The sequence below is a fragment of the Mastigoproctus giganteus genome, chromosome 2, assembly GCF_048544385.1.
Source record: "Mastigoproctus giganteus isolate SK-2022 chromosome 2, ASM4854438v1, whole genome shotgun sequence".
NCBI classification, from domain to species: domain Eukaryota; kingdom Metazoa; phylum Arthropoda; class Arachnida; order Uropygi; family Thelyphonidae; genus Mastigoproctus; species Mastigoproctus giganteus.
The window spans coordinates 161457142-161484028 of record NC_143576.1 but is presented as its reverse complement, the minus strand read 5'-3'; the positions used below and the strand labels follow the sequence as shown (position 1 = coordinate 161484028).

Below are 26887 nucleotides of genomic sequence, written 5' to 3'. Positions count from 1 at the left end.
CACATACCGAGATTGTCCCTTATCAAACTTTTTTAACATCTCCCAGCACCAAGTCACACGTTGTGTCATCTGCTCTTCAGTCAGTTGATGCGGCACCCAGAGAGAGAACAAAGTTTCTTCACGTGCAAATGATCTTGCAGAATCGAACGAATTGCTGGTGCATTTAGGCCCAAAGTATCCTCTATCTGTTGGTAGGTTACTCGCCTGTTTTCGTCAGGCATTTTCCTCACAGCAGTAACATTTTCCTCCGTAACTGACGTTCGTGGCCTTCCCGGCCTCTCAGAATACTCCAGAGTGAAATTTCCCCTTTGGAATTCTCTATACCACCTGAATATCGTTGTACGATGTGGACAATCATCATCTAGTGCAAGAGTCATTTCTTCTAAGCACTGGTCTATGGTTAAACCACGCATGAAATTATACCGCAAAACTGTCCTTATCTCATTTCGTGACCACGATGCCATCGCAAGCACTTTACACTCTCACTACTAATGAATAACTGAGCCCATCGACTTGGCGCGGCGGCTACTATGCACGTATGAACATGCAGCAACAAGCAGCTTCCTGTGATTCATTGTTGCGTCATATTGCAAAACTTTCCTAGTACCCTTTATATATCAATGTCCTGTTATGATTATATGTATTATATTAAATCTATTTTTCCCCTCTCTTTCTCTTTATTATTTCTTTATTACACTGTTATTTTTCTTATCACTTTTTATATATATATAATATATTCCCAAAGCTGCCTTAATAAGGTTCTGTTTCATTCACTACTTAATCCGTTATGTTCCCTTTTTAAAGTTTAAACTTATCACTTCCATTCTTCGTTTGATTATTTACTTTACATAAATCGAAATGCATTTAATTTTTTTGAAATACCTATATATATATAATATTGATAATAATATACCTTCCATTTCTTTCCTATATAAAATATATAATACTTGTAAGACTAGAAGTCTTGTAGGCGCCTCCGTAGCCAGGTGGGAAGGAGCAGCAGTGCATAGCACAAGCTTCTTGATTAGACCGGGGTTCGAGCCCGTCACCACCAAATACGGAGGATGTGGAAAGGTCAAGGAATGACCACCACATCCTAAAAAAAAAAAAAAAAAAAAAAAAAAACACCCTAAATAACAGAAGTCTTGTACAACCGCATACCAGCATAAGTATGTAGTTATAAATTAGTTGAAAAAATATATAAAAAAACACATCTGCACTTATATCATGTTTGTTTCCATTTTTGATTTTTGTTATAAAGATTTAACTTTTAATAACTTAATTTCGGTGCTTATTTTCTTGTTGTTTTTACTAGCATAGTTGCAAACTGTAGATTTTTGACAGAGAACTGTTTTTTTCCTCAATCTGACCATTCTCTAACCCACCATTAATGTAGTTTGTGACAGTTTCTCCATCTTTTTTGCAAAAACTCAGTTTTTTTCCCTGTCTTTTTTCTTTTCACAAAAAATAATAAAACTACTCCAAAATTGGGGTTTTAAAATTTTTTTTAAATTTCTGCTTATTTTCTTTAACAAATTGGCTGTCAAATAAGTTGTAGTAATCTACATTCAAAATAGAAATGTGTGTTCTCTGTTATTTGCGATCATCATTTCTTAGTATTTGTGTAGTGCAAAACTAATTAACACTTTCTTTCAATAAGATGCCAAAGAACTATAGCATAAAATTTCAGAGTGCATATGCATGAAATTTCTATGTATTGTAAAATCTGAAAAAAGGTAATGCGCTTGCCTTGTACACTCTATATATATGCGAGTTTTTAGTTTCAAGTTGCTAGGAACTTGTAACCAAACATTTGCAAACAAATAAGCATAATGACACCATACAGTGCATTGAAAGAAATGCAAAAATTGATTTTGAATTTCATGGTGACAGTGATATGCTGATTATGCTGATCTGTTCAGAAATGTTTCCCTATGACAAAACATTTGCCATAGGGAAACATGCAATGCATTGAAAGAAATGCAAAAAATCTATTTTTGCATTTCTTTCAATGCATTGCATGCTGTCATTATGCTCATTTGTTTGCAAATGTGTGATTACATTGTTTCTAGCAACTTGAAACCGAAAACTTCAGTTGCATGCATCTGAAGTAAAAAAAAATAAATAATATTTTGAAGTATGGTGTACATGTTGGCTGTCTTTGGTCAAATGCATAACTAGAACAGTGGTAATCTGTGACAAGTCTGTTTAAAGATCAAGTTGGAAGTGGTGAGAAAAGCAATATGGGCACTCTTCAGTATTCCCAAATTGAAAACAACAAATTACTACTAATGAGAGTCACTGACTTTCAAATCCAGTTCGTGATCCAAAAGTTTGAAAGAAGACAAATTTGATAAAAGAAATCCTAAACAAGCCAAGCAATCAAGAATTTTGATAATTCTCTGCATATCCTCACTTGTGTGGAAAGTCTTCATGTTTCTCTCTTCTAGTTTGAATAAAGCAGTTTGCTTGTTTCTTTTAATTGTTATACCAACAGTTGAAAATACAAACATTGCTCTTCAATCCAACTTATCAGAAAGATGATTCTGGCTGGTCATAAGTATTTCTGCTGTTGTAGAGAGTCTAATACAAGAGAAAAAGATTCTGTTCTTTTGCTCAGTGAGGAAATATAGCTACATATGATTACATGATTAAGAGTTCACTTTGAAAAATTATATTCTTATAAATGCTGAGGTTTAAAAAATTTCATCAATTGGCAGTGCGTCATTGTCAAAAATGAAATTTTTTATGGACAAGTTTCCAGTACTTCTCGGTAGTGTTAAAGATATAGAAACAGATGAAGTAATAGATAGGCACTCTTCAGTATTTTTTTTTCACTCAGTTTTTTTTTTTCTGTCTTTTTTCTTTTCACAAAAAATAATTTTTAAAATAAATAAATGCACAAAGCATAATACTTTAAGAGTTTGGTATCTATATAATATCGGTGTTTAGATACACCATAGATAACTCTTAATAAACTACAAAGTAGTTGTGGTAGGCATCATTTGCTCTTTCTCATATTGTGCTCTGCCTTCACGACGAGTTGCCATGATATTGCACTACTTCGAATAAGTAACGCTTCACTAATAGAGAATAAGTAACAATAACTATGATCGGCCAATAGCCGTGAAACAGTGCTGTCTGGGTGGTGGTACTCAACCGAGAATAAGTAACAATAGCCTTCTCTATTAGTGAAGCGTTACTTATTCGAAGTAATGCAATATCATGGCAACTCGTCGTGAAGGCAGAGCACAATATGAGAAAGAGCAAATGATGCCTACCACAACTACTTTGTAGTTTATTAAGAGTTATCTATGGTGTATCTAAACACCGATATTATATAGATACCAAACTCTTAAAGTATTATGCTTTGTGCATTTATTTATTTTAAATATTGACATCTACACCTCTTGGCATCTCTCATATTGTGTGATTAACTTCACAACTGGGTCGTCATGTCTGCAATACCAGGGTACCTGCCCACCCACTGATGATTGGCCAATAGCCGTGAAACAGTGCTGTCTGGGTGGTGGTACTCAACTGAGAATAAGTAACAATAGCCTTCTCTATTAGTGAAGCGTTACTTATTCGAAGTAGTGCAATATCATGGCAACTCGTCGTGAAGGCAGAGCACAATATGAGAAAGAGCAAATGATGCCTACCACAACTACTTTGTAGTTTATTAAGAGTTATCTATGGTGTATCTAAACACCGATATTATATAGATACAAAAAATAATAAAACTGCAGCATCGGCTCTGTCAGTTTCAGTGTGAGAATCTACCATATACTATTATGAAAGAAGAAAGAACTTACATACAGTGGTCCTTGGTTTCAGAATTGACAGGTGCACAAGAAACCTTTAAAAATAAATTGTACAAGTCATGCTTGGAATTTTGATAATTCCTCATGTCATTGCTGAATGTGAGAGAATATTCATCCAGATTAGAAAATCAAAAACTGAGTTCATATCTCTGCTGATGCTTTAGAAATCATCTTGACAGCAAAGTTGGGACAGTAGTGCCATTGTTATGAACAAAAAAAAAATTTGACTCGTCATTTCTAAAGAGGGCATAGTCTGCAACAATCTTTCTTGAAGGATAAAATGGATAAAAGGGTGGTTGAGTGAGAGGAAACAGAGTGATAATCAATGGACGCTGCTCTTCACGGACTAATGTTATTAGTGGAGTACCCCAGTGTTCAGTGTTGGGCCCACTGTTGTTTTGTATATTTATCAATGATATTGGTGAAGGTATATCGGCCTTAATGTCAAAGTTTGAAGATGATACAAAGGTTGGCAGGGTTGTTAATGACAGTAATGGGGGTGTGCTACTGTAATAGGATCTAGAAAAGTTGGGCAGATGGGCTGAGAAGCAATTGTATTGCATATTGCCAGAGTAACGTACCAATTGCGTGGTACTACACTTAGGGTTGTAGAAAATAAAAAAGACCTGGGAGTAATTGTATAGTCAGATATGAAGTTTTCTGAGCAATGTAGACAGGCTGCCAGAGCAGGTCATGGGGTATTGTCCCCATGATATGCAGGAATTTTGCTAGTAGGGAAAAGGAGGTGATTATCACTTTGTATAAGGCAATGGTCAGGCCATGCCTTGAGTACTGTGTACAGGTTTGGAGGCCTCATTTTAGGAAGGATGTAGAGTTTCTTTAGCAAGTACAGTGAAGGGCAACAAGATTTATGAGGGGAAAGAAGGCATGGTCTTACCAAGAAAGGCTTAAGTTCTGCAAATTGCAGTGTGTGGAGACTAGGCACCTGCATGGCAATTTTATTGAGTTGTACAAGGCCTTGAGTGGGTTGAGCAGGCTCAATTCTGATGGGCTACTTCCTCTTGCTTGGATTACGCTTCAGCCAATACCACATAATTGAACAGAATGAAAAATAAATAAATAGATAAAAATAAATAACTAAATGAAAAACTAAAATAAATCTGGTGTTGGTATAAAGTTGGTATCTGGTCTGGAGTAAACTAGTACAAATCAGCAACCTTACATTGTCCATGTATGGTTGCTGTTTCTTGATATAGAGATTGTTGTCCAATTTATACTTGTGAAATAGTTAATGAACATGATGTTATTGATAATAACCTTTTGTTAATAGCCGAATTACTGTTTCCGCCCCTAGGAGAAGTAAAGACATTAATGATTCAATTGCTGAGAGCAGTAGCACATCTACACGATAATTGGATTCTTCATCGTGACCTGAAAACTTCAAATTTGCTTCTTAGTCACAAAGGCATTTTAAAGGTTTGAATCTTTGTATAACTTTTATATCAATTAATTTTCTTTTCTTCAATGTTTCAATTTATCTTAAGTTAGATAGCACATCTGGCACAATATGCAAATTGGCCTGTGAACACAATGCACACATATACTTGTACAGATATAATGCACTGGTACAAAATGTCCTAAGATGCTAATGTTCCACAGAAACCAACAACAAGTCAGGTAGCAGTGAGAGAGAGAGAGAGATCAAGTATCTCTTCAAACGTTTGTCAGAGAGTATATCTTGACTTAGTGACCTAAATCATTAGGCCACTGAAAATTTTACTTTTTATGACCAGGTTTTGGTGCATTATAGCCTTAGTCGCTAATGCGCCAATAAAACCCAAGCAACAACAACAACATCAGAGAGTATGTATGAAGTAGTATTCAAGGTGTAAATTCAGAGTTTGCATAAACCTTTATTTCTAGGAAAACAGCAAATAATGTTAGAAGTGTGAATTATGTTGTGAAAGGATTGTGGTAATGCTGGTAAAACATCAATAGCATTGTCAATGTAGCATAAAACTACATCGGGTAAATCCAAGTTGGAGTTGGACATTGGGTCTTTCTGTTTTGTTATTTGTTGGTTTCTAGTTTCTCTTCATTCATCCTAGTGACTGCTACAGCAGCACATTAAATATCTATAAAGGTGGCATCTAGTGTTACTTTGTTATTGTTGAGGTAATCCAGTATTATTCCCCGATTTAAGTGGTCTGAAGTAATCCAGTCTAGCAGAATTCGAGGTAACCTATTCCCTCGAATTATGCTGGAGCCTTCTTCCATGCTTCTTCTTCTTCTTCTTCTGCAAAAAAGTTTATAATAATAATATTATTATTGTTAAACTTTTTTTCTCTTCTCTGGAATTTTTTTCTGCCCCATGACAGGTACTGGTACCAAGTGCATGGATTGTGTCAAATTACTATTATATTGTTCATACTGTTAGTTGAGGAACTCTGTTGCTATCCTACTGGTGTTCAGAATCGTAGTTTTTTTTTTTAGTTTCATGTAAGTGTTCTCTGGGAGGCTTACTGTTGCTAGGTTCTTATAGAGGCTCTTTGGCACCAACCAGTGGTTGACACAGGATGGTCATTACTTGTTCCTTATGCCACATTTGTTTGACTACTTCTTGTCTTAGGTCAGTGTACTTACTGATCTTTTTCTCATTGGTTTTCTGAAGGCTGCTAGTGTTGGGCATTGCTGTGTCAATCAGGTAGGTAGCCCTTTCCTTCTTATTGATGAGGATTATATCTGGTCTGTTGTGTGGGATCTTTTCCATTATTATGGCATGCTCCCAGTGTAGTTAGGGAGAAGTGGTCTCTAGTATCCTGGGATTCGTGCATATCATCATCATCCGTCATCGTTCCGCTATTCCATCGGTTGATGTATGAAGCCTCGCTACCATGCCTTGTCCATGTACTTCTCTCCGTCTTTGATTTCGCTCCAGTTTCCTCTCTTAATGACATCTGTCTTTATCATGTCCTGCCACCTTATACTTGGTTTCTCCCTTGGTCTTTTGTCCCTTAATTGTAAATCAAACATTCTTCTTGACAAACGCCTCTTATTCACCCTCTTGACATGTCCAAACCATTTAAAACGGGACTTTTCAATCCTATTCTGGAGTTTTTCAACCTGAATTCCCTCCCTCATCACATCATTCCTGATTTTGTCTTATCTTGTCTTTCCAACTATGCTCCTCGCAAATCTCATTTCTGCTCCCTGCATTCTGCTTTCATCCTTTTTCCTCATGGTCCAAGTTTCAGATGCAAACATCACAATTGGTGCATAATAGGTTTGATGTATAGCCTTCTTAAACTTCATTGGTATGTTCCAGATCAGATCTCTTATCTGCCTGTAGAAATTCCCACCCACTTATATCCTACTACTTATTTCTTCATCTATCACTCCAGTCTTTGTGATGGTGCTTCCTAGATACTTGAAGTTGTTAACCATTTTTAGCTCTTTCCCTACCATTGTAATGTATTCATCAGGCTCACCACTCCTCTTTAGAACCATTACTTCACTCTTCTCCTGACTGAAAACCAATCCAAATTCATTGGCCATACTAGCCCACATATCATGCATATCATCGTTGCACTTGTTCCTTGCTCTCTCCCCCCATATAGAGGTCATCTGTAAAGAGCATGACTTTCATCTGGTCTTGTCCACGTTAGACTGCCATTCTACATTGCACTTCATTCTTGATAGCTATGAACAGTAGTGGTGACAAGATGCCTCCTTGCCTCAAACTTGATGTTATTTCGAAGCTCTCCATCACCCCCATCACTGTTCTTACTTTGCTCCCTGTGTTGGTGTACATATTCACAATTCTCTCCACATGATGTTCCTCTATCCCCATGTTTATCTTATGCTCTAATACTCTCTCATACAGCTTACTCACATGTGATGCCTCTGTAATTCTCTGAATCTTCCAGACAACTAAAAGTGCCCTACACCGATTACAAATCTATCTTTAAAACAACATGCAGGAAACAATGGTCTCACCTTTGGAAAACTGAAATCAACAATAAACTGCTGCAGATAAAAAAAAAAAAAGAGCAACAACTGTGAACATCTAGTTCCAGGAAAAGCAGGCAACAAGAAGTGATTCTAGCAAGGCTCCGCATCGGTCATTCGCATCCAACTCACCTGTATTTGCTTATGGGAGAGAATCCTCTTCAGTGTTTCTTTCGTCAGTCGCAGCAAACAATAAACACATCCTCATAGAATGTCCCCAACATTCAACAGTCAGGAAATCAAGCTTTAGCGCTCTATCCAATTTACAGGAACCCTTAACCTTATTTCATATTCTTGGCAATGAAGCAAATTTCGAGGAACTGTTTAATTATTTGAAACACATAAATCTGTATAATTAGCATTAGTAGAGGCATATGATGCAAGAAAGCAAGCTTATTCAGCATCAGTCAAAAAAAAAAACAAACACAACCACTACTCCCATTTCACCCCTCCGTTCGTTCGAAATACCTGTCCAGCTGAGCCTTAAATTTGTTTAGGCTATCAACTTCAACAACAAGTGTTGGAAGTCTATTCCACAAACCAACTGCCCGCTGGCTAAAGGCAAATTTCCGCACATCTATCCGACGTCTGTCCTTCCTCAATTTGAATTTATGCCCTCTCAGGTGATTATTCTGAGCAAGAGGAAGAATCCCATTGGCATTGAGCATGCTCAAGCCATTCAAAGCCTTATACACCTCTATCAGATCACCTCGCCGATGCCTAGTCTCCAGACTCTGTAATTTGCAAAACTTAAGCCTTTCTTCGTAAGAGCAACCCTTTGTTCCATTCACTAATCTTGTTGCCGTTCTCTGTACTCGTTCCAGCAGCTTCTTGAAATGAGGCCTCCAGACCTGTATACAGTACTCAAGGTGTGGCCTGACCAATGCCTTATACAAGGGAATAATCACATCCCTATCCCTGCTAGAAACATTCCTGTATATCATTGACAAGACACCATGAGCTACTCTTGCAGCTCGTCTGCACTGTTCAGAGAACTTCATATCATATCTGCCTGCGCAATTACCCCCAGGTCCTTTTCATTCTCTACCACTGTCAGCGTAATATCACAGAGTTTATACGTTAATCTGGGGTTACTGTTTCCCATATGTAGTACTTTACATTTGTCAATGTTAAACTTCATTTGCCACCTCTCAGCCCATCTTCTCAACCTTTCCAGATCCTGTTGCAGCAGCATAGTGTCAGTAGTGTCCTTAACAACTCTGCCAACCTTTGTATCATCTGCAAACTTGGACATTAAGCTTGATATACCATCATCAATATCATTTATAAATACAGAAAACAACAATGGACCCAACACTGAACCCTGAAAAACTCCACTAATAACATTAGTCCATGTTGAGCAGTGTCCATTGATTACCACTCTCTGTCTTCTGCCACTCAACCATTCCTTTATCCATAGCAGCAATTTGCCTCCAATGCCACGCTGCTCCAATTTGTGCAGCAGTCTTCCAAGCGCAACAGTATCAAAAGCCTTTCTAAGATCCAAATATATAATATCAAAGTTATTCCCTGCATCCAGTTCTTTTGTGACTACATCATAGTACCCAATCAAATTGGTCAGACAAGACCTGCCCTTAACAAAACCATGCTGTGTCTGAGCTATAACTGAATTCTTGTCCAGATGATCCTGCAGTGCTTCTTTAACCAGTGCCTCCATTAATTTTCCGGGAACCGAAGTTAAACTAACAGGTCTATAATTACTTGTGTCAGCCTTTGATCCTCCTTTGTGAATTGGGGTTACATTTGCACATCTCTAGTCTATGGGTACCTCCCCTGAGTCCAAAGAAGCTCTCATAATTATGTCTAGGGGTTTGCTTACTTCCTTTGCTGCCTCCTTTAATATAACTGGGTAGATCCCATCCACCCCGGGTGCCTTTTTTATGTTTATCCTCAACAATTTCTCCTTTACTTTCCTCTCAGTTATTTGAAAATCATCTAGCTCACTGCCAATGTTTACTTCACCTACGACATTCCCCTTCCTGAATAACTCCTCATGTGTGAATGTAGATGCAAAATACTCATTTAGATTGTTAGCCACCTGAGCAGGATCCTCAACTATTGAACCATCAACATCCAGTGGACCAATCTGATTCATCCCTTTCCTTCTTGAGTTTAAATAGGTAAAGAACTCTTTTCTGTTTTTCTTTGCATCCTTTGCCAAGGATTTCTCATAATCTGCCTTTGCCTGCCTAATCTCCTTTGTGACTTGGTTACAGACCAACTTATATCTATCATAGGCTTCCATGTCACCCATTAATTTGTATGTATCCCATGCATTTTTCTTCTCTGCCATATGTCTCATTAGTTCATCTGACAACCATTTAGGCCTGAACCTTGAACAATATTTCTTGGTTGGTATGTAAAGCCTGGTAGCTTCCAAGATTAGTTCCTTGAATGCTTCCCATTTTGAATTTGCTGTTGGTAACATCATCAGTTGGTCCCACTGTATAGAATTTAATGGTCTGTCTCAGACCATCATAGTCACCTTTATGAAAGCAAAAACCCTTCCCTTTACCTCTGATGGTAGTTACCTCCTTGAGTAAATCCCACTTCAGCACACTGTGATCACTGCCACCTAGTGGTTCCTTTATCTGCAGATTCTTAATGCATGAAGAATCACTACTGATAATGAGATCAAGAGTATTACTCCCTCTAGTTGCCTCCCGAACATGCTGGTGTAGAAAACAATCATCCAATAAATCCACAAAAGCCTTGCTAGTGTGAGAGTGACCAACCCACAAATTCCAGTCAACATCTTAGTGACAAGCAAATCATGAACAGGCACAATATGGCCCAAGAGGCCCTTGTGCCAAAAAAAACCCAAATACAACAACAGCCTCTATAATTGGAACACTTCTTTCTGTTCCCCTTCTTGAACAACGGGATGATCAAGCTTTCTTTCCAGTCCTTCAGCACCTGTCTCTCATCTCAGATCTTGTGTATGTCCATGCTATCCCTGCCTTGCCTGTAGCCTTCAGGGATAGAGTGGATTCATACTTATAGTACAGTAAACTTTCTTTAATCGATGGGTATTTTTGCACTAGCTTTTGATGTAATATCCTGGTTGTGTCTGATTGTACTCCATCTGGATGATCATCCTGCATCGATCAGCTGGATTGTTACTGAGGTTAGATGATATCATCGATATGTGTTATCTGTCATTCCCATGTCCTTGGCAATGTATTTCCTGTAGTTCCTGGTGTTGATTACCTGTTCTTGGGTGGCGAGCACGAATATGGCCTCGAAGAGCTTCCTTTTCATGAGTCGAGCTTTGGAAGTCATCTTATCTATGTATTCTTGATGGAAGTCATTGTAGTGTCTCCCATGGAGTCCCTTCTTCACTCATCTTTCTTTGTTTCTTCTGTTTGTGTGAATGGGATCTCCTTGTTAAGCTGAGTGCCATTTGTCTATCTTTCTTATAGCTTGGTGTTTTCCTGGAAGTAATCCTGCAGGTTCTTAATTGCCTTCTTTTGTTCTGTTTTTCAATGAGATCAGTCCTGTTTCTCCTTTCCGGGCTGTCGTGAGTCTTGATAGCTGACTTCAGGTGGGGTTTGTGGCTCTTTGTCATCATTTTCCTGGTAGATTTCATAATCTCCTCCACCTTGGCATTGGTCCAATCTGTGATCCTCGAAGAAACACATTAGTACTGGCACTGTGTAAGTGTTTATAGCTGTGACCATGTTTCCACCATTCAGATTTTTTAGCTGACTTCTTAGTCTCGATGATATTTCTCAGTCAGGTGGGCCTTGATATCCTTGTGATCTAACTGGTGAGCCTGCATCCTTCCAAGATATTTGTAGATCTCTCCCTCTCTCATGGCTTCAATCTCCTTCAATCTCCAAAACTAGTAGTTTTGGCCAACTAGATGTTCTTGATACAGTCCATGGGTCTTGCATTTGTCTAGGCCATACTGCATCCTGATATCAGTATTGCACTCTTCGGTGAATCAGCATAGCTGCTGAAATTGATTTTCAGAGTTGGGTGCCATTGATCCACGTACATCAGGTGAGAGAAAGGGTACAGGTTGTTCATCCCTTCTTTTAGGGTATATCTGTACTTGCTGTTATTGAGCATGGTGGAGAGTTGGTTGAGTGCTAGACAGAACCATAGTTGGCTCAGGGCATCTCCCTGGAAGATTCCTCTTCTGATTTCTATCGGTCTTGTCATGATGATCTAGACCTCGATGGTGGGCCTCCATTTTACTATGGTTGCTACCAGGAAGTGTCAGTGTTGGGTTGACTTTGTAGATCTTCAATGTCTCTATCAGCCAGCTGTGGGGCACGGAGTTGATGGCCTTAAGTAGTTGACGTAGGCAGTGAACAAGTTGTGGCGTTTTTGTTGGCTTATTCCATAACTGTAAGCCCCAAGTGCCAAGCGATATTAGTGACCACAGTGCCTTTTCATAGTGATTATCTGATACGCTTTACTGTAAATACATTTCTCCCGAATTTTGTAAGTCCGTTAACTCTTGAGTATTAGAATGAAATAGATCTATTCAAATAATATAACTTAGAAAGGAAAGTACCTTTCTTTAACCCCCTTTTTTATTTTTTAGTACATACTAACCTTCTCTTCGCTTAAGTCACTAAGTGGCACCGCTCTTGCCTTCATGTGGTGGGGCTGTTAATCTGGGAGAAAAAGATAATCTCCCAGGGCCAAAAAAAACATGTCATGAGTAAATCAAACTATGACTTATCTGGGCTGCCAGACATCCAAAAAGAAAGATAGTTCTATTGCAGGAACTTCCAAACGCCAGAAAACTGAGACAGAGACACATCCAGTTCCAACTTTCTTGATCATTCACTCAACTGGTGAAAATGCAATTGGCAAACTCTCACCATTCAGAGTCCAAAAGGAACTAGAAAGTAGAGCTAGATCTCCCAAGTCCGTAAAGAGACTGAGGTCAGGAGATATTCTTATCAAGGCCTCCAACGCCAAACATTCTGAACGACTTTTGAGCATCAATCTCTTTGCAGGTTTACCAGTAACTATGACCCCACAGATCACTAAAGGAGTGATCACAGACTGGGATTTATTACATGTATCTGAAGAGGAAATGCTAGAACTCAAAGAACAAGGAGTAATTCAAGTCAAAAGAATCTCCAACAGAAAAGATGGCAATCTGACCCCTACACGAAATCTCATCTTGACATTTAAGAAACTGCATCATCCAACATCCATTGAGGCCGGATATCTGGTATGCAATGTCAGGCCATATATTCCTACCATAAATTCTACGGTGCTTCCGATGTCAAAAGTATGGGCATTCCCAGACAGCTTGCCTGGGAACTCCTACTTGTGCAAAGTGTGGTTCAGTATAACATGACTGCAAAACCTGTACTGTCCCTCAATCAATATGCCCAAACTGTAAAAAAGACCACCCTGCCTATGCTGAAACATGAGTGATGGAAAAATGAAAAACTTATTCAGAAATACAAAACAAACTACAATGTTTCCTATCAAGAAGCAAAGCGGATTATCTCACCACCAACCCATCCAAACAGACCTACATATTCCGAAATCACCAAAACATACCAGTCAACAGTAGTGCAAACTGAATTATCAGTACCCCCCAAAAGAGTCTTTCTCAAATGACATCAAAACTGTGTACAGTACAACCCAAACTCAGGCAGTCAATACACCAATATCCATACCAAGTGAAAACTACATCCCTCAGATCAAGAATGCAAAGAAAAACAAATCAGAACTTCCAGACATCAAGAGAAAATGGATCTTAATGAAAAATCTACAGATGATGGTGTCCTAGAAATTTTTGTCGAAGAAGACATGGACGCGGGAAAGCCTTACTTTCCAAAGAAAGGTGAAAATCAGAGAACTTCAACAACAAGAAAACGTTCTGAAAGCGTAACAAGAAACAAATAATGAAAACAATAATTCAGTTGAATTGTCGTGGTTTCCGTGCCAATATTGATGATGTATATGATCTTACCTCTAAATATACACCAATATGTCTCTGCCTTCAAGAGACATATTTAAAACCTTCAGATACCCAAAAACTGTCTCAGTATAATATCTTTAGAAAAGACAGAACCCACCAAAATACTGCACGTGGTGGTGTAGCTGTTTTAGTAAACCCACATGTTCCTTCAAATCTTGTCTCACTGAATTCTCCACTTGAGGCAGTAGCCATCTATGTAACTTCTGACATTCACATTACAATCTGCTCCCTATATATTCCACCAAGTGATATTGTGTGACAGAACAATCTAAATAGTCTCATTGCCCAGCTCCCCACACTCTCCTCATTCTGGGAGATTTAAATGAACATCACACACTATGGGATAATAACCACATAGATCAAAGAGGCAAACTAATTGAAAAATGTTTAAATGACAACAACCTTCTTCTAAATGATGGGTCAACAACTTATGTTCACCTTCCTTCTGAAACTAATACTGCAATAGACTTGTCCATCTGTTGAGCAACCCTGTATACTACTCCAAAGTGGACAATAAATGATGATCCTTTGCCTAGTGACCATTTTCCCATACCAGTTGATTTGATAAACAAACCCTCTTATCAGCCTTCTAAAATTCTTCAGTTGCTTACTGATAAAGCAGATTAGCAGACCTATAAAAAACTAGCTAAATTTAACCCGGATATAATCCAAGAATCCCCAACCAATAAGTGGTTGACTATGTCACAAAAACAATATTGTATGCAGCTGAAAAAGCATACCAAAATCCTCTTCAAATTTGCCGATACCCCCAAAAATCTGGTGGAATGATGAATGCCGTACCACTAAAAAAGCAAAATAAAGTGTGGAATACCTTTCGCCACAGTCCAACTACAGCTAATCTTATCCACTATAAGTGTTCCAGAGCAAGAGCAAGAGCAAGAGTTAGATGCAGTAATAAAAAGGCAGCTTGGATCCACTTTACTTCAACCATCAATCAAGAAACCCCTACATACAATTTGGAAAATAATCAGAAAAATAAGTGGCAAATACCAGATGACTCCTGTGCCTATCATGGAATGGAGGGAAGAGAACATTTCTGACCCTGTACAAATTGCCAATATCTTAGGGGAAACTTTTGCTAAAACATCATCAATGGAAAGTTATACACCAACTTTCAAGGGATTTAAAACAAATACAGAAAAACAAAAATTAAACTTCTCGCCAAAAGAGAAAGAACAATATAACCTACCATTCACTATCTATGAACTGCGTAGAGCTCTGTCAACGTCTAGACACAGCACGGTAGGACCTGACAATATCCACTATTCAATGATACAGGAACTAAGTGCTTAATCATTGCAATCATTCCTTGATCTGATCTGTTTAATAGACTTTACCTAGAAGATGCATTCCCTAAACAATGGCATCATGCTACAGTCTTTGACTTCCTTAAACCAGGAAGAGACCCAACAAACCCCACTTCTTATAGACCCATTGCCTTGACTAGTTGCCTCTGCAGAATTTTTGGAAAGATGATAAACCGTCGGCTGATATGGTACCTAGAAAACTTTAATCTCCTACATTCTGCACAATTTGGTATTAGCCAAAACAGATCAACCCTAGATAAATTAGTAAGACCAGAGAACTCCATTCGGAATGCATTCCTCAGATCACAACATCATGTGATGGTTTGCTTCGATATCAGTAAAGCTTCTAAGATTCAATTTGCGGAGAATGCCATACTTCCACCTGGAAGTATGGCATTCTCCGCAAATTACATCACCATGGACTTTGAGGTCAACTACTGATTTTCATACAGAACTTCCTGTACAAACACACATTTCAGATCCGATTTAAAACTTCGTTATCCCAAGTATACCTACAAGAAGGAGTTCCCCAAGGCTCAGTTCTAAACGCTACACTTTTTATAATTGCAATAAACACCATTGCTGAACAACTTCCGAAGACCATTGAGAGACAGTTACAAGGAGTAATAAATAAAATCAGTTCATGGACACAAAACTAATGGCTACCAACTCTGTCTCCAAAAAAACGTTGTGCATCCATTTTTGCCGCCAACGTAAACTCCATCCACATCCTGAACTACTACTGAACGGACAACCAATAGCAGTTCATCCCCATACGGTTCTTAGGAATCACATTAGATCATAAACTCACCTTTTTAGAACATTAAAAAACTAAGAATATCCTGTGAGAAAAAGCTAAATGTCATCCAGGTTCTTTCAGCAACTAAGTGGGGAGCTGATTGCCTTACCTTGTTACGATTAATCAGATCGAAGCTTGACTACGGAGCATCAGTGTGTAACTCAGCAAGACCCAGTACCCTTTGCTGGCTTGACCCTATCCATCATAGTGCAATACGCATTGCCTTAGGAGCATATCACACATCTCCAATACATGGTTTACATGCCAAAGCACATTAACCCCCTCTCTCCATCAGAAGATAACAACTGATGCATAACAACACTATGATAACAACACTATGCATATAAAATTAGATCTATGCCAGAACACCCAAATTGGCAGATACTTTTCACATCACAGCATAGCAGGTTATACCAAAACTGCCCTACTGGAAATTGCCCTTGGGTATGAGAATAAAACACCTCTTAGAAGAACCAAATTTAACCTTAGAGAATGTGGCGCATACCCTCCCATTCTCACTTGCTCTTTGGAACATCACTCCACCTTCATGTGACTTACCCATTCATGAATGGAATAAATCTACTTTACATAGAAAAAATTTATTGCAACTATACCATGCATCAGTGGACCAGTTTCCCAACTTTGTCGTAGTACATACTAATGGATCCAAGAACGATGGCCCACGTTGGAATCGCTGCAGTTTTCCCAAACATCACATTAGCATATCAGTTGTCTGAGTTCAGTATATTCTCAGCTGAACTAATAGCAATTCGGGTTGCACTGAATTACATTGAGTCCTCCGATATTAAACACAGCATGATTTTCTCAGATTCTTTAAGTGCACTTCAAGTTCTGAACGACCATGAATATCACTCACCCAGTTGTAAAAGAAATAATCACCTCTTTGCATACATTATGTATGCAAAGAGGTCTCCCAAGTACTGATACATTATCGGTACTTGGGAGAAACATACGCTTCTGCTGGGTCCCAAGACATATGGCAATTCCTGGGAACGAACTAGCGGACAATGTTGCCAAATCAGCTAACCTACCACCAGACAGCAAGTGGAAAGTCCCTCATGAAGACTATAGACCAATAATCCAGGAAAAATGCATGTACCAGTGGTAGTTATCATGGCAGCAACAGCTTAACAATAAACTTCAAAGTATTAAACCAAATCTTGAGCGATGGCCTTCAAGCTTCAGTTCAATTTGACAGCAGGAGGTAATATTAGCTCTCTTGAAAATTGGCCATACTAACATTAGTCATGGTTATCTCTTAAGAGGGGAGACTCCCCCCTCAGTGTCATCATTGTAACAGTACACTTTCCATGAAACATACCTTTATTGAATGCACAAAACATGCAAGAGAATGCCAGAACCTTCTCAACGAAAGACCCTCTTACACTTACTTCAATCTTGGGTAATAAAATGTCTCAAACATCATTACTTTTCTCAAAAGAATTAATACATATCACCTCCTTTAGCTAATTTAAAAAAAAATAATAAATAATAATAATTTTGTAGCCATAGGAAATTATCCCTACCTGCAAGAAATAGCATAGATACTGATGCTCCAAATAAATCCCCAATCAACCAACCATAACTGTAGCATCAATGGCCAGTTGTTCCTTGCAACCTTTGCTCATCTGCTTACATCCCTTCTGCTACTTGGCCATGATGTTTTCGCTCTCCAAGTGGTCTGTGTCCTCTTAGTTATGCAGCTGATCAGGATCTTGTACATTGTTGGCAGACAGGTGATTGGTCTGTACTTTGCCTGGTTTGTGGTGTCTTTGTCCTTTACCTTCAGATAGGTGATTCCTTGAGTCAGAGACTGAGATTGTGTTGAGGTGTCTTATTACCTGGGTGAACTGCTCTGCTCTGCTGTGTGTGTGTGGCTAAACTTCTTGTACCAGTAGTTGTGGATGTTTTGTATTCCTAGGGTTTGCCAGGAATAGAAAATACTTCCTCCTTCTGAATTTCCTATTCTGTCATCTCATGTGCTTCCTTTCTATATCTATCCAGGGGGGGTACAGCCATTGTGGCTAAATTTGCTGCTTCACAGGTTGCCCCTCTTCTAATTGGGGGTTCTGTTGCCTGCCTTCTCCTTTTGTCCAATTTAACAGTCAAAACATCTCTGGTTTTCATCAAATATCCTGTTGTGTTTTTTCCTCTGGGCGCTCTCCCTTTAACTGCAAAGTCTCTTGCGAGTGTCAGGAGTTTCTGTGTGAGGATGTCAAGGTATTCTTCAATCTTCTAATTATAGGTGTCATGTGTGCTGTGGATATTGTCTTTCTTGAGGATGGTGTTCACTTTTCTGATCAGCTTGTTCTTACTTCTGTTTCACTGTTCATACTGGTCAGTTGGCTTATCTTCACTCCTCTCTCTTATCTCGTTTATCTTCTTCTGTAGCCTTCTTTCCCAAGCTGGTGGCTCCTTGTCTTTTGTTTTATTTTCTGCTGGTTTCTGATTTCTCTTCTGTTCATTCTGGTGGCTGCTACAGTATCATAGTAAATGGCTATGCAGATGTTGTCTATTGTTACTTCTTTGTCATTTAGGTAATCTAGTATTATTCACTGTTTGGGGTGGTGTGGATATATCTCTACCCTCAAATTCTTCTGGACCTTCTTTTGCTCTTCTATTTTGGATATTGCACTCTCGTCTGTGTCCAATTCAGCTGCTGTAGTTGTGGTTCTTGTACTTGGTGTTCTTCCTCCAGTTCCAGTTGTGTCTGTATTCATTGTTCTATGTAGTCGGTTGCTCACATCTTGCTTGATCTTTTCCAAGATTACAGGAGCTATCAGTTTCTTCATGACAATGGTCTATCTCTGGTCTGCTATTTGCTGTTCTGTCACTGAACAGTCGAGAACTATTCCAACCACTTGGTGTGTAGTTTCGTCCTGTACATTGTGATGTCTCTGTTGCTAGCTTCATTACTTCATAGTATGCTTGCATGATGAATGTATTCATTTTGCTGCTCCACTTCATGTATTGGCTTCTTCCTGGTGGTCACTAACACAGTTATGCAGTAGGCACTCCCAGTTAGTTGTGCTGGGTAGTCTTGCACTTCAGTTGTAGAACTGTCTCCATACAGGAAACAGTGCCATTTCCTCCACTGTCATCTGTGGGCGACTGTCTCTGAATTTTTGAACTGACCCCTCATTTTATCTTGTGACATTGATGCAGAATGTTCAATATTTCTACTTCTCATCTTTATCTAGCTGTGCTTTTGACATCCAGTGTGGGATGGGGTAGTTTACTGGAAGCAATACCAGATAGTGCCACAGTCACTTTGACCTGGGGGGTATAGTATCATGAAGCAATTTTGATTCTTTTTTATCTTCCAGCAATTTTTTTTTTTTTTTTTTTGTACAGGATTTGAATTTGGGTCCATGAGAGTAGTGATCCAGCATCATAACCACTGGGCTAATCACCCCATTTTATTATCTTCTTTTTCCTTCTCTTTATGAGTGTTTTCCCAGTCCCACAGAAGATACTCGTACCAGATGCTTGGGAGTAGTTGTTATGTCTGGCTATTATTATTATTATTATCCTTTATGGGGTTTTTTCTGCTCTGTGATGGGTACTGGTATCATGTGCATGGAGTGGTTGGTTGTGCCCGGTTACTATTATTATTATTCTTATTATTACTGTTGGTCAAGAAACTCTCTTACTATCCTACAGGTATTCAGGATCGTTGCTTTCTGGAGTTCCATGTAAGTGTTCTCTGGGAAGCCTATTGCTGCTAGGTTCTTATGGAGGCTCTTTGGCACCTCCATGGTGATGAGATGAGTACAAGATGAGTATTTCCCTCCCTCATGTTTTCTGGAGGTTATTGGTTGTTCACTGCTATGTCAATCAGGTGAGTAGCCATTTTCCTCTTGTTGATGAGGGTTATATCTGGTCTGTTGCGCAGATCGTCTTGTCTGTTATTACTGCATGGTCTCAGTATAGTCTGTGAGTAGAGGTCTCTAGCATGGCCTGAGGCTCATAATTGTAATATGATAAACTTTCTTTGATCAGTTGGTATTTTTGCTCTAGCTTCTGGTGTATTATCCTGGCTACCTGGTCATGTCTGTGAGTGTACTTCATCTGGGTAATCACCCTGCATCTTGCGGTGATGTGCTGGATTGTTTCTGGGGCCAGTTGGCATCAACAACATGTATCACTTGCTACCCTGGGGTCCTTGGTGATGTATTTCCTGTAGTTCTTAGTGTTTATTGCTTGATCTTGGATGGCAAGCACGAATCCTTCGGCCTCAAGGAAGAGCTTTCCTTTTGTGAGCCAAATGTTGGAAGCTATTCTATCTATGTAGTCTTGGTGGAGGTCATTGTAGTGTCTCCTTTGCCCATCTTTCTGTCTGTTTCTTTTGTCTGTATGAGTGTGGTCTCCTTGTTGAGGTTATGTTTTGTGCCGTTTGTCTATCTATATTATGGCTTGGTAGATAGGTGCTGTGTTTTCCTGAAAGTAATCCCAAAAGTCCTTAATTGCCTTCTCTTGTTCAGTGAGGCCAGTCAGTCACCTCCCTTCTTCTTTAAAGGCTATGGTCAGTCTCTCGATGGCCAAATCCAGGTGATGTTGGCAGATGATCTCCTCTGCCTCCTCCAGCTTGGTGGTGATCCAATCTGCAATCCTGAAGGAGTACATTAGTACTGGGACTGTGTAAATGTTTATGGCTGTGATCATGTTCCCATCATTCAGCTTTGATTTTAGCAGGCTTTTCGGTCTCTGATGGTATTTCTCAGTCAGGCAGGCCTTGATTTTCTTGTGTTCTATCTAGTGGGCCTGCACATCCCCAGACATTTGTGTCCCTCCCTCCCTCTGTCATGGGTTCAGTCTCTTCACCAGTCTTCAACTGGTAGTTTTGTCTAAGTAGATATCCCTGATGTACTAAAATTGAATATTTTATTTTATTTATTTATTTTTTTAATTTTGCGAATTTCACTTATTTTCATTAACAGATTGGTTGTCAAGTGTGCTGTAGTAATTTCAATTACAAAATAGAAATGTGGAATAATAGTGTTGTTCTCAATAATTTCATAATACTTATGTAGTGTGAACCTAATTAACAATGTCTTTCAGTAAGATTCCACAGAACTGTGGCATAAAAAAAATATATATATAATTGTAAAATCTGAAAAAGGTTAGTGTTTGCCTTGTGTACTGAAAGCAGGTGTGATTTCAATTTCAAGTGACAGGAAATGCAGTGTAATCAAGCATTTGCAAACAAATGAGCATAAAGACCGCATGCAGTGCATAGAAATAAATCCAAAATAGATGTAGCATATCATAGAGGCCTCCATAGCCGAGTGGTCAGGAGCAGGAGTGCGGTAGCACACACTCTTTGAATAGGCTGAGGTTCAAGCCCCTGACTGCTAAATATGGTCAATCTGCCAATCCACGCTGGACCAGCATGGCAGATTATGGTTCATTTCCCTCAGCATGAATCGTTGAGGAGGCTTCCATCCTGGTGGATTGATAATGGCTGCAGTTTACCTTCATCATCATCACCATCATGAACTTGGTCTGGCTTAGGTCTTTTAAGACCTGTTCCATTGTAGCTCTTGGAGGTGGTCTTGATCTCGCTCGTTGTCTTGGTCGACCAACATCTCTCTGTGGGTTTGTAATTAAAGGCTAATTTTGGGATCGGTCTGGTTTCATTCTTTCTATGTGGCTGATCCATTTTTCCTGATACCATTTTATGTCATTTACTATGTTATCTACTTTTAATTTCTCGGCGAATATCTAAATTTCTTTGGTGGTCTAGTCTTGTAAAGCCTAATAATGGTCTTAAAAATCTCATTTGTGCTGATTCTAGTTTGTGTGCATCTTTCTTATTTATGACCCAAGTCTCACAGCTGTAGAAGAGGGCTGGTTTTGAAGTGACGTTGTGTAATTTTGTTTCAGTTGTCATTTGTTTTCCGAAGTGGCATTTAATCATTCCATTCATTTTATTATATTTTTGTAGTTTAGCGTGGATGTCTTTCCCTTCATTTGATATTAAATTTCCCAAATAGGTGAAGTCAGATATTTGTTCTATTATTTTATCATCAATAACAATTTTTACTCTGTATGTTTTTCCCACATAATCCCATTGATTTTGTTTTTGAGGTGGAGATTTTCATCTCGTACTTTTTACCTATTTTATTAAGTTAATTTGCTGCTATATGTAGTTCATCCTCGGATTTTGCAATTATAACTTGATCATCAGCATATAATATAGTTTGGATTTTATTCCTGTTGTTCAACTGTATTCCGTTGTTAATTGCTTGTTTCCGTTCTTTAAGAATTTTATTGATGTAAATATTAAATAAATTTGGTGATAGTCCACATCCTTGTTTGACTCCTTTATTGGTGTTAATTGGATCTGATAGTTGGTCATTAGAATATTTTATACAGACTTTTGAGTTTTTATATAGGCTTTGGATCGCTTTCCGGAGTTAGATTTGGATATTTTCTTCATGTAGAATCTCCCAAAGTTTTTCCCGGTTTACATTGTCATATGCTTTTTCATAATCAATAAACAGCAGAAATGTTGGTAGATTGAATTCTCTTCTTTTCTCCAAAATTTGTTGTAGTGAGAAAATGGCATCTATTGTGCTTCTCCCTTTTCTGAACCCACATTGTTCTTCTTCTAAGAATTGTTCACTGTATTTAATAAGTTTATTCTTTAGTATATTAAAGTATAGCTTTGCGGTAGTTTACACAGCAGTGTTATCCCTCTGTAGTTGTTAGGGTCATTTCTGGAGTTTTTTTTGTGTAAATTGATTACTATTCCTGTTTTCCAATCTTTGGGTATCTGTTGCTTATGCCATATGATGTTAAATAATTTTAGTAGTGCATTTTTTAGTAAGGTGCCCCATATTTAAATAGTTCTACATTCAAATTGTCTATGCCTGGGTTTTTTTCGGTTTTTTGATTTTTGTAATATTAACTCTAGTTCTTCCATTGTTATATTTTCTTGTCATCTTTGGTTACTACAGATTCATCTTCCAATTCCCTAGTGCCTGGGTTATACCATAGTTTGGAACAGTGTTGTTTCCATTCTGCTTGGGAGATGGAGTTGGTTTTTATTTGATCTTTTGTGTCTAGTTGTATTTTCTTAAAAATTTTAAAACCTCTTCTCTGTGGTGATGAAGAGATGGTGATGGTTCTAAAAAAATGGGCCATTTTTGATCGCTACAGTTGCCAATAATCAGTGATTCCAAGCTATGGCTGAATCTCGTTAATACAAAGTTCGAGGGACCTAAATTTTCACGTTTTGTAGTAACGAGGTCTCCCAAAAGTGTCAAAATTTTATCGTTTTTTTTTTTTTTTTTTTTTTACATGTACTGTATATCTATATTATTATTATTTATTATAATAAATAAAATAGAATAAAATAAAAACAAAACCCTTGTCTAACAATATAGTAATAGGAATAACATTTTTTAAACATTTTATTTTATTTGTAAAATAAACTATGAGAGAAAAGCAATATTAACAGAAATGAAAATATTGTACAGTATATATTTTGATATATACAATATTTTAGTGTCACAGTAAAAAGAATTACAATCTTAATACTGTATAAAAGGAGACATACAAACCATTAATTTTTTAATAAATTAATCTAATTTAGAGAAAGAATCCAGTTGTTTGCACAGTTTTTGTCCTGTATGCATTTTTAACTACAGCACAGACGTTATCAAATGCAATAGTTGTTTCTTTATCAACGTTACTGCAGACCAACACATTCTCTATTATGTTCAATGCATTTTGTGCATCTTTTTTAGATGGCAGTGTGCGTGCGCTTCTTCACTTTTTCTGTCGCTGGTAACAAAAGCATCATTGTTTTGTTTGGTACCCAGCAGCTCTTCTGGTGGTGGTGTTGCAGTGGTAGCAACTTCATCATCCACCTTCACAAACTCTTCAAATTCACAACAAAATCCATATGCTCCTTCAAATTCCTCCATTCCTCACTTTTGCTATCACATTCGTCTGCTGGACCATGTTTTTCGATGATGTTCTCTCTAACGCCACTTATTCTGAAGCAGTTGATTATTACACTTGATGTAATACTTTCCCAAGCAATAACAAGATTACGGATAGTATCCAAGACAATTTGGAGGGAACAATTTGGCTGCAAATTGTTCCCTCCTGTGTTGCGGATCAAGTATCTTATTAGGTGGGCTCTATATGCTCTCTTGAGGTTATAACTAGTGCCTTGATCACTGGTGGTATTGGGGCGAGGGGTAAAAACAACAGCCGTATATTTGTAAACTTAAGTGTCTCAGCAGAATATGCTATAAACAGTCTAGAATCATCAAAATGTTCCTTTTTTCTGAAGCCATTCTTCTATCCAATTTTGATAACCAAGACTGAAAATTTTTGACCATAAGCCAAGCACTTCTATTGGCCTCATAATCACAGGGAAGTTAGTTAACAGCTTTAAAACATCTTGGCTTGGAAAACTTATCAATCACAAGTGGGTGTAGTTTTGTACTGCCATCTGAATTGCACACAATTCAGATGGCAGTACACACTCACAAAAGACTCACAACAGTGAGTCTTTGTTCACTTAATTTTCCACCATAACAAGACTGTACTCGAACAGCAAATTATAAAATAAACCTGGCTCGTCAAGATTAAAAATATCCTTTGCCTCATATTTTTCAAAGATGAACCGTACAGAATACAACCAGTCTGTAGCCCTTTTTTGTTGACTAATGTACGCTGCTGCATTTGTAGTCGCTAATTCCATGTTGCTGAGCTAGATAATTTTCCTTTTCTTACAAAATCAGACCTGATTATTGGCAAATTAGATGCACGCATTTGTTGGTACCACTCGAAAAGTTTTGTTTCAAGCTCCTCGTTTTGCACCATGAATTCATTTCCTGTTTTTCATCGCTGCTCCAGTGTCGTGCACTTCTTCAAGTATTTTTTGGTATTGTAGGTAAAGGGATGTTGTATTCCTTTTGCAATGTCCGTTTTGCTTCTTTCCATCCTATCAGCCTCTTGTATAATTTTTAGTTTAATTTCCAGGCTTAATTCTGTCTGTCTTCATTTTGTCGCCATAACACTGCTAGATAAATCTGCTAGATAAGATTTAATATAAACAAATTTTAAATTAATTTAAAGACAAGTTCCGAAAAACACATCAGCTCAGATAAAATGGCATAAAAAGTAGATTGCTGTATACAATAGCAGAAGACTCTTTGAACTGGAGTAACAATTGCAACTGACCTTATTCCTGTGGAGACCGAGGGAGTGCATGTAAACAACTTATAAAAACTTTTTATTCTTTTGTTAATTTAACAACTCATCCTTCAGAAAGATGTTTTTCAGAGTGCACTTGACATTGTAGCTACCATAAACTGCTTTTGTTTACAAAAACTGATTTCTAACAAGTCGAGGGCGAGTGGCCTCCTCCGGGAAGTAGGGAGCCAGGTGGCCGGGGGCAATAATTGGATTGCTCTTCCAAGATTTGTATTAAACATACAAAATGACAAAATTTATTTCTCACGTGGTGAAAAAGAACTTTGTAATACGTATTAACCGAATTTTGTAATAAATGAATATATTTACATAGAAAAGCCTATCTTTTCGCAGCGGAATGGTATGTGCTTCATATAAGCGAGTACTTTGTATAAACCGAGTTTGTATTAATGAGATTTTACTGTATTGTAGTTACTACAAAAAGTGACCTTTTGTAGTTTAAAAAAAAAATATATATATATACAATATATGTCAAATCAAAAGCAGCTTGCACTCATTGCCAGCATTGGAAGCTGACTACTCTATTGTATTAAATATTGGATATCTAACAACCTGAAAGCACATGGGATTCTTTGAAAAACTGTCGGGCACTTAGTATTGATAATGCACCTGTTATGGTTCTCCTAAATACTTGAATAGCATGAGTATTAAAAGAGGAGTGAGCACTTGTTGGTAGTCTGTCCTTTTCACCTTATTAATTTTTGCGCTGAAAAAAAAGAGTTGCATGCTTCCTGTGACAGAGTGTGAATATTTTGTAGGCATTTACTACTATCTAGAGAGAAGTTCTAGAAGAAAAGATAGATTTAAGCAATTTCAGCTGATGCATGCCACTGAAGTAGAAAAAATATTGAAGCATGTGTGTAATTTAACAACTCATCCTTCAGAAAGATGTTTTTCAGAGTGCACTTGACATTGTAGCTACCATAAACTGCTTTTGTTTACAAAAACTAATTTCTAACAGGTCGAGGGCTTTGATTGAATTTGTAAATAGGTTAGAAGTGGTGAGAAAAGCAATGTAAACACTTTTCAGAGCTACCAAATTGAAAAGTTCTACAAGCAATCACTATTATGTGGTAATTACTCATATCCAGTTCGTGATCCAAAGGAAACGTTGAAAGAAGACCAATTAATGAACTCCCCAAAAAGAGAACTTCCGAATCATAAACTTCTGGTGAAAGCAATCCTAAGCAGGTTAAACAAGTGGATAAATCTAGGCATGTTATCCTCCATTCATGTAAAAGTCTGTTCATATTCCTCTCTTCTGGCTCGAATAAAGAAATTTTCTCATTTCTTTAAAATGTTATGCCAGTATTTGAAAATTCAAACATAGCCCCTTAATCCAATTTACCTTGCATTTGTGTACTCAGGTTATTACTCCTAAATATGTTGAAGAATGTGTTGTGCAAATTTATTTTCAAACAGTTTTCAGATCTTTTACTTTCATTTTGGAAGTTGATTACTATAGCAGACTAAACCAGAAGGATGATTTTGACTTAGTCATAAGCATTTCTAATGCCAACGTTGTAAACAGTCTAAAACAGGAGGAGAAGAGTCTGTTCCTTTATTCAATGAGGAAGAAGATAAAGAAATAAATGAAGCAGTAATTGTTTTGCAACAATGGATGCTCCAAAACAACTATTGTTTTATCTATTTCTTTATCTTTAATAGTTTAACTATTAATAGTCTAGACCTGCTTTGTTTTGCAGTGCTAAATTCTGCAAAAAATTTC

At 37.9% G+C, this 26887-nt stretch overlaps 1 protein-coding gene across 1 annotated transcript in view; it reads left to right on the top strand.

The window, feature by feature from the left end:
* Positions 1-26887, top strand: part of Pitslre (cyclin dependent kinase 11B pitslre) — a 233911-nt gene that overhangs the window by 121301 nt on the left and 85723 nt on the right. Inside the window, exon 12 of the mRNA XM_090389610.1 lies at positions 5140-5261. Within this exon, the coding sequence (XP_090245736.1) occupies positions 5140-5261 (122 nt within the window). The remainder of the gene's footprint in view (positions 1-5139; positions 5262-26887) is intronic.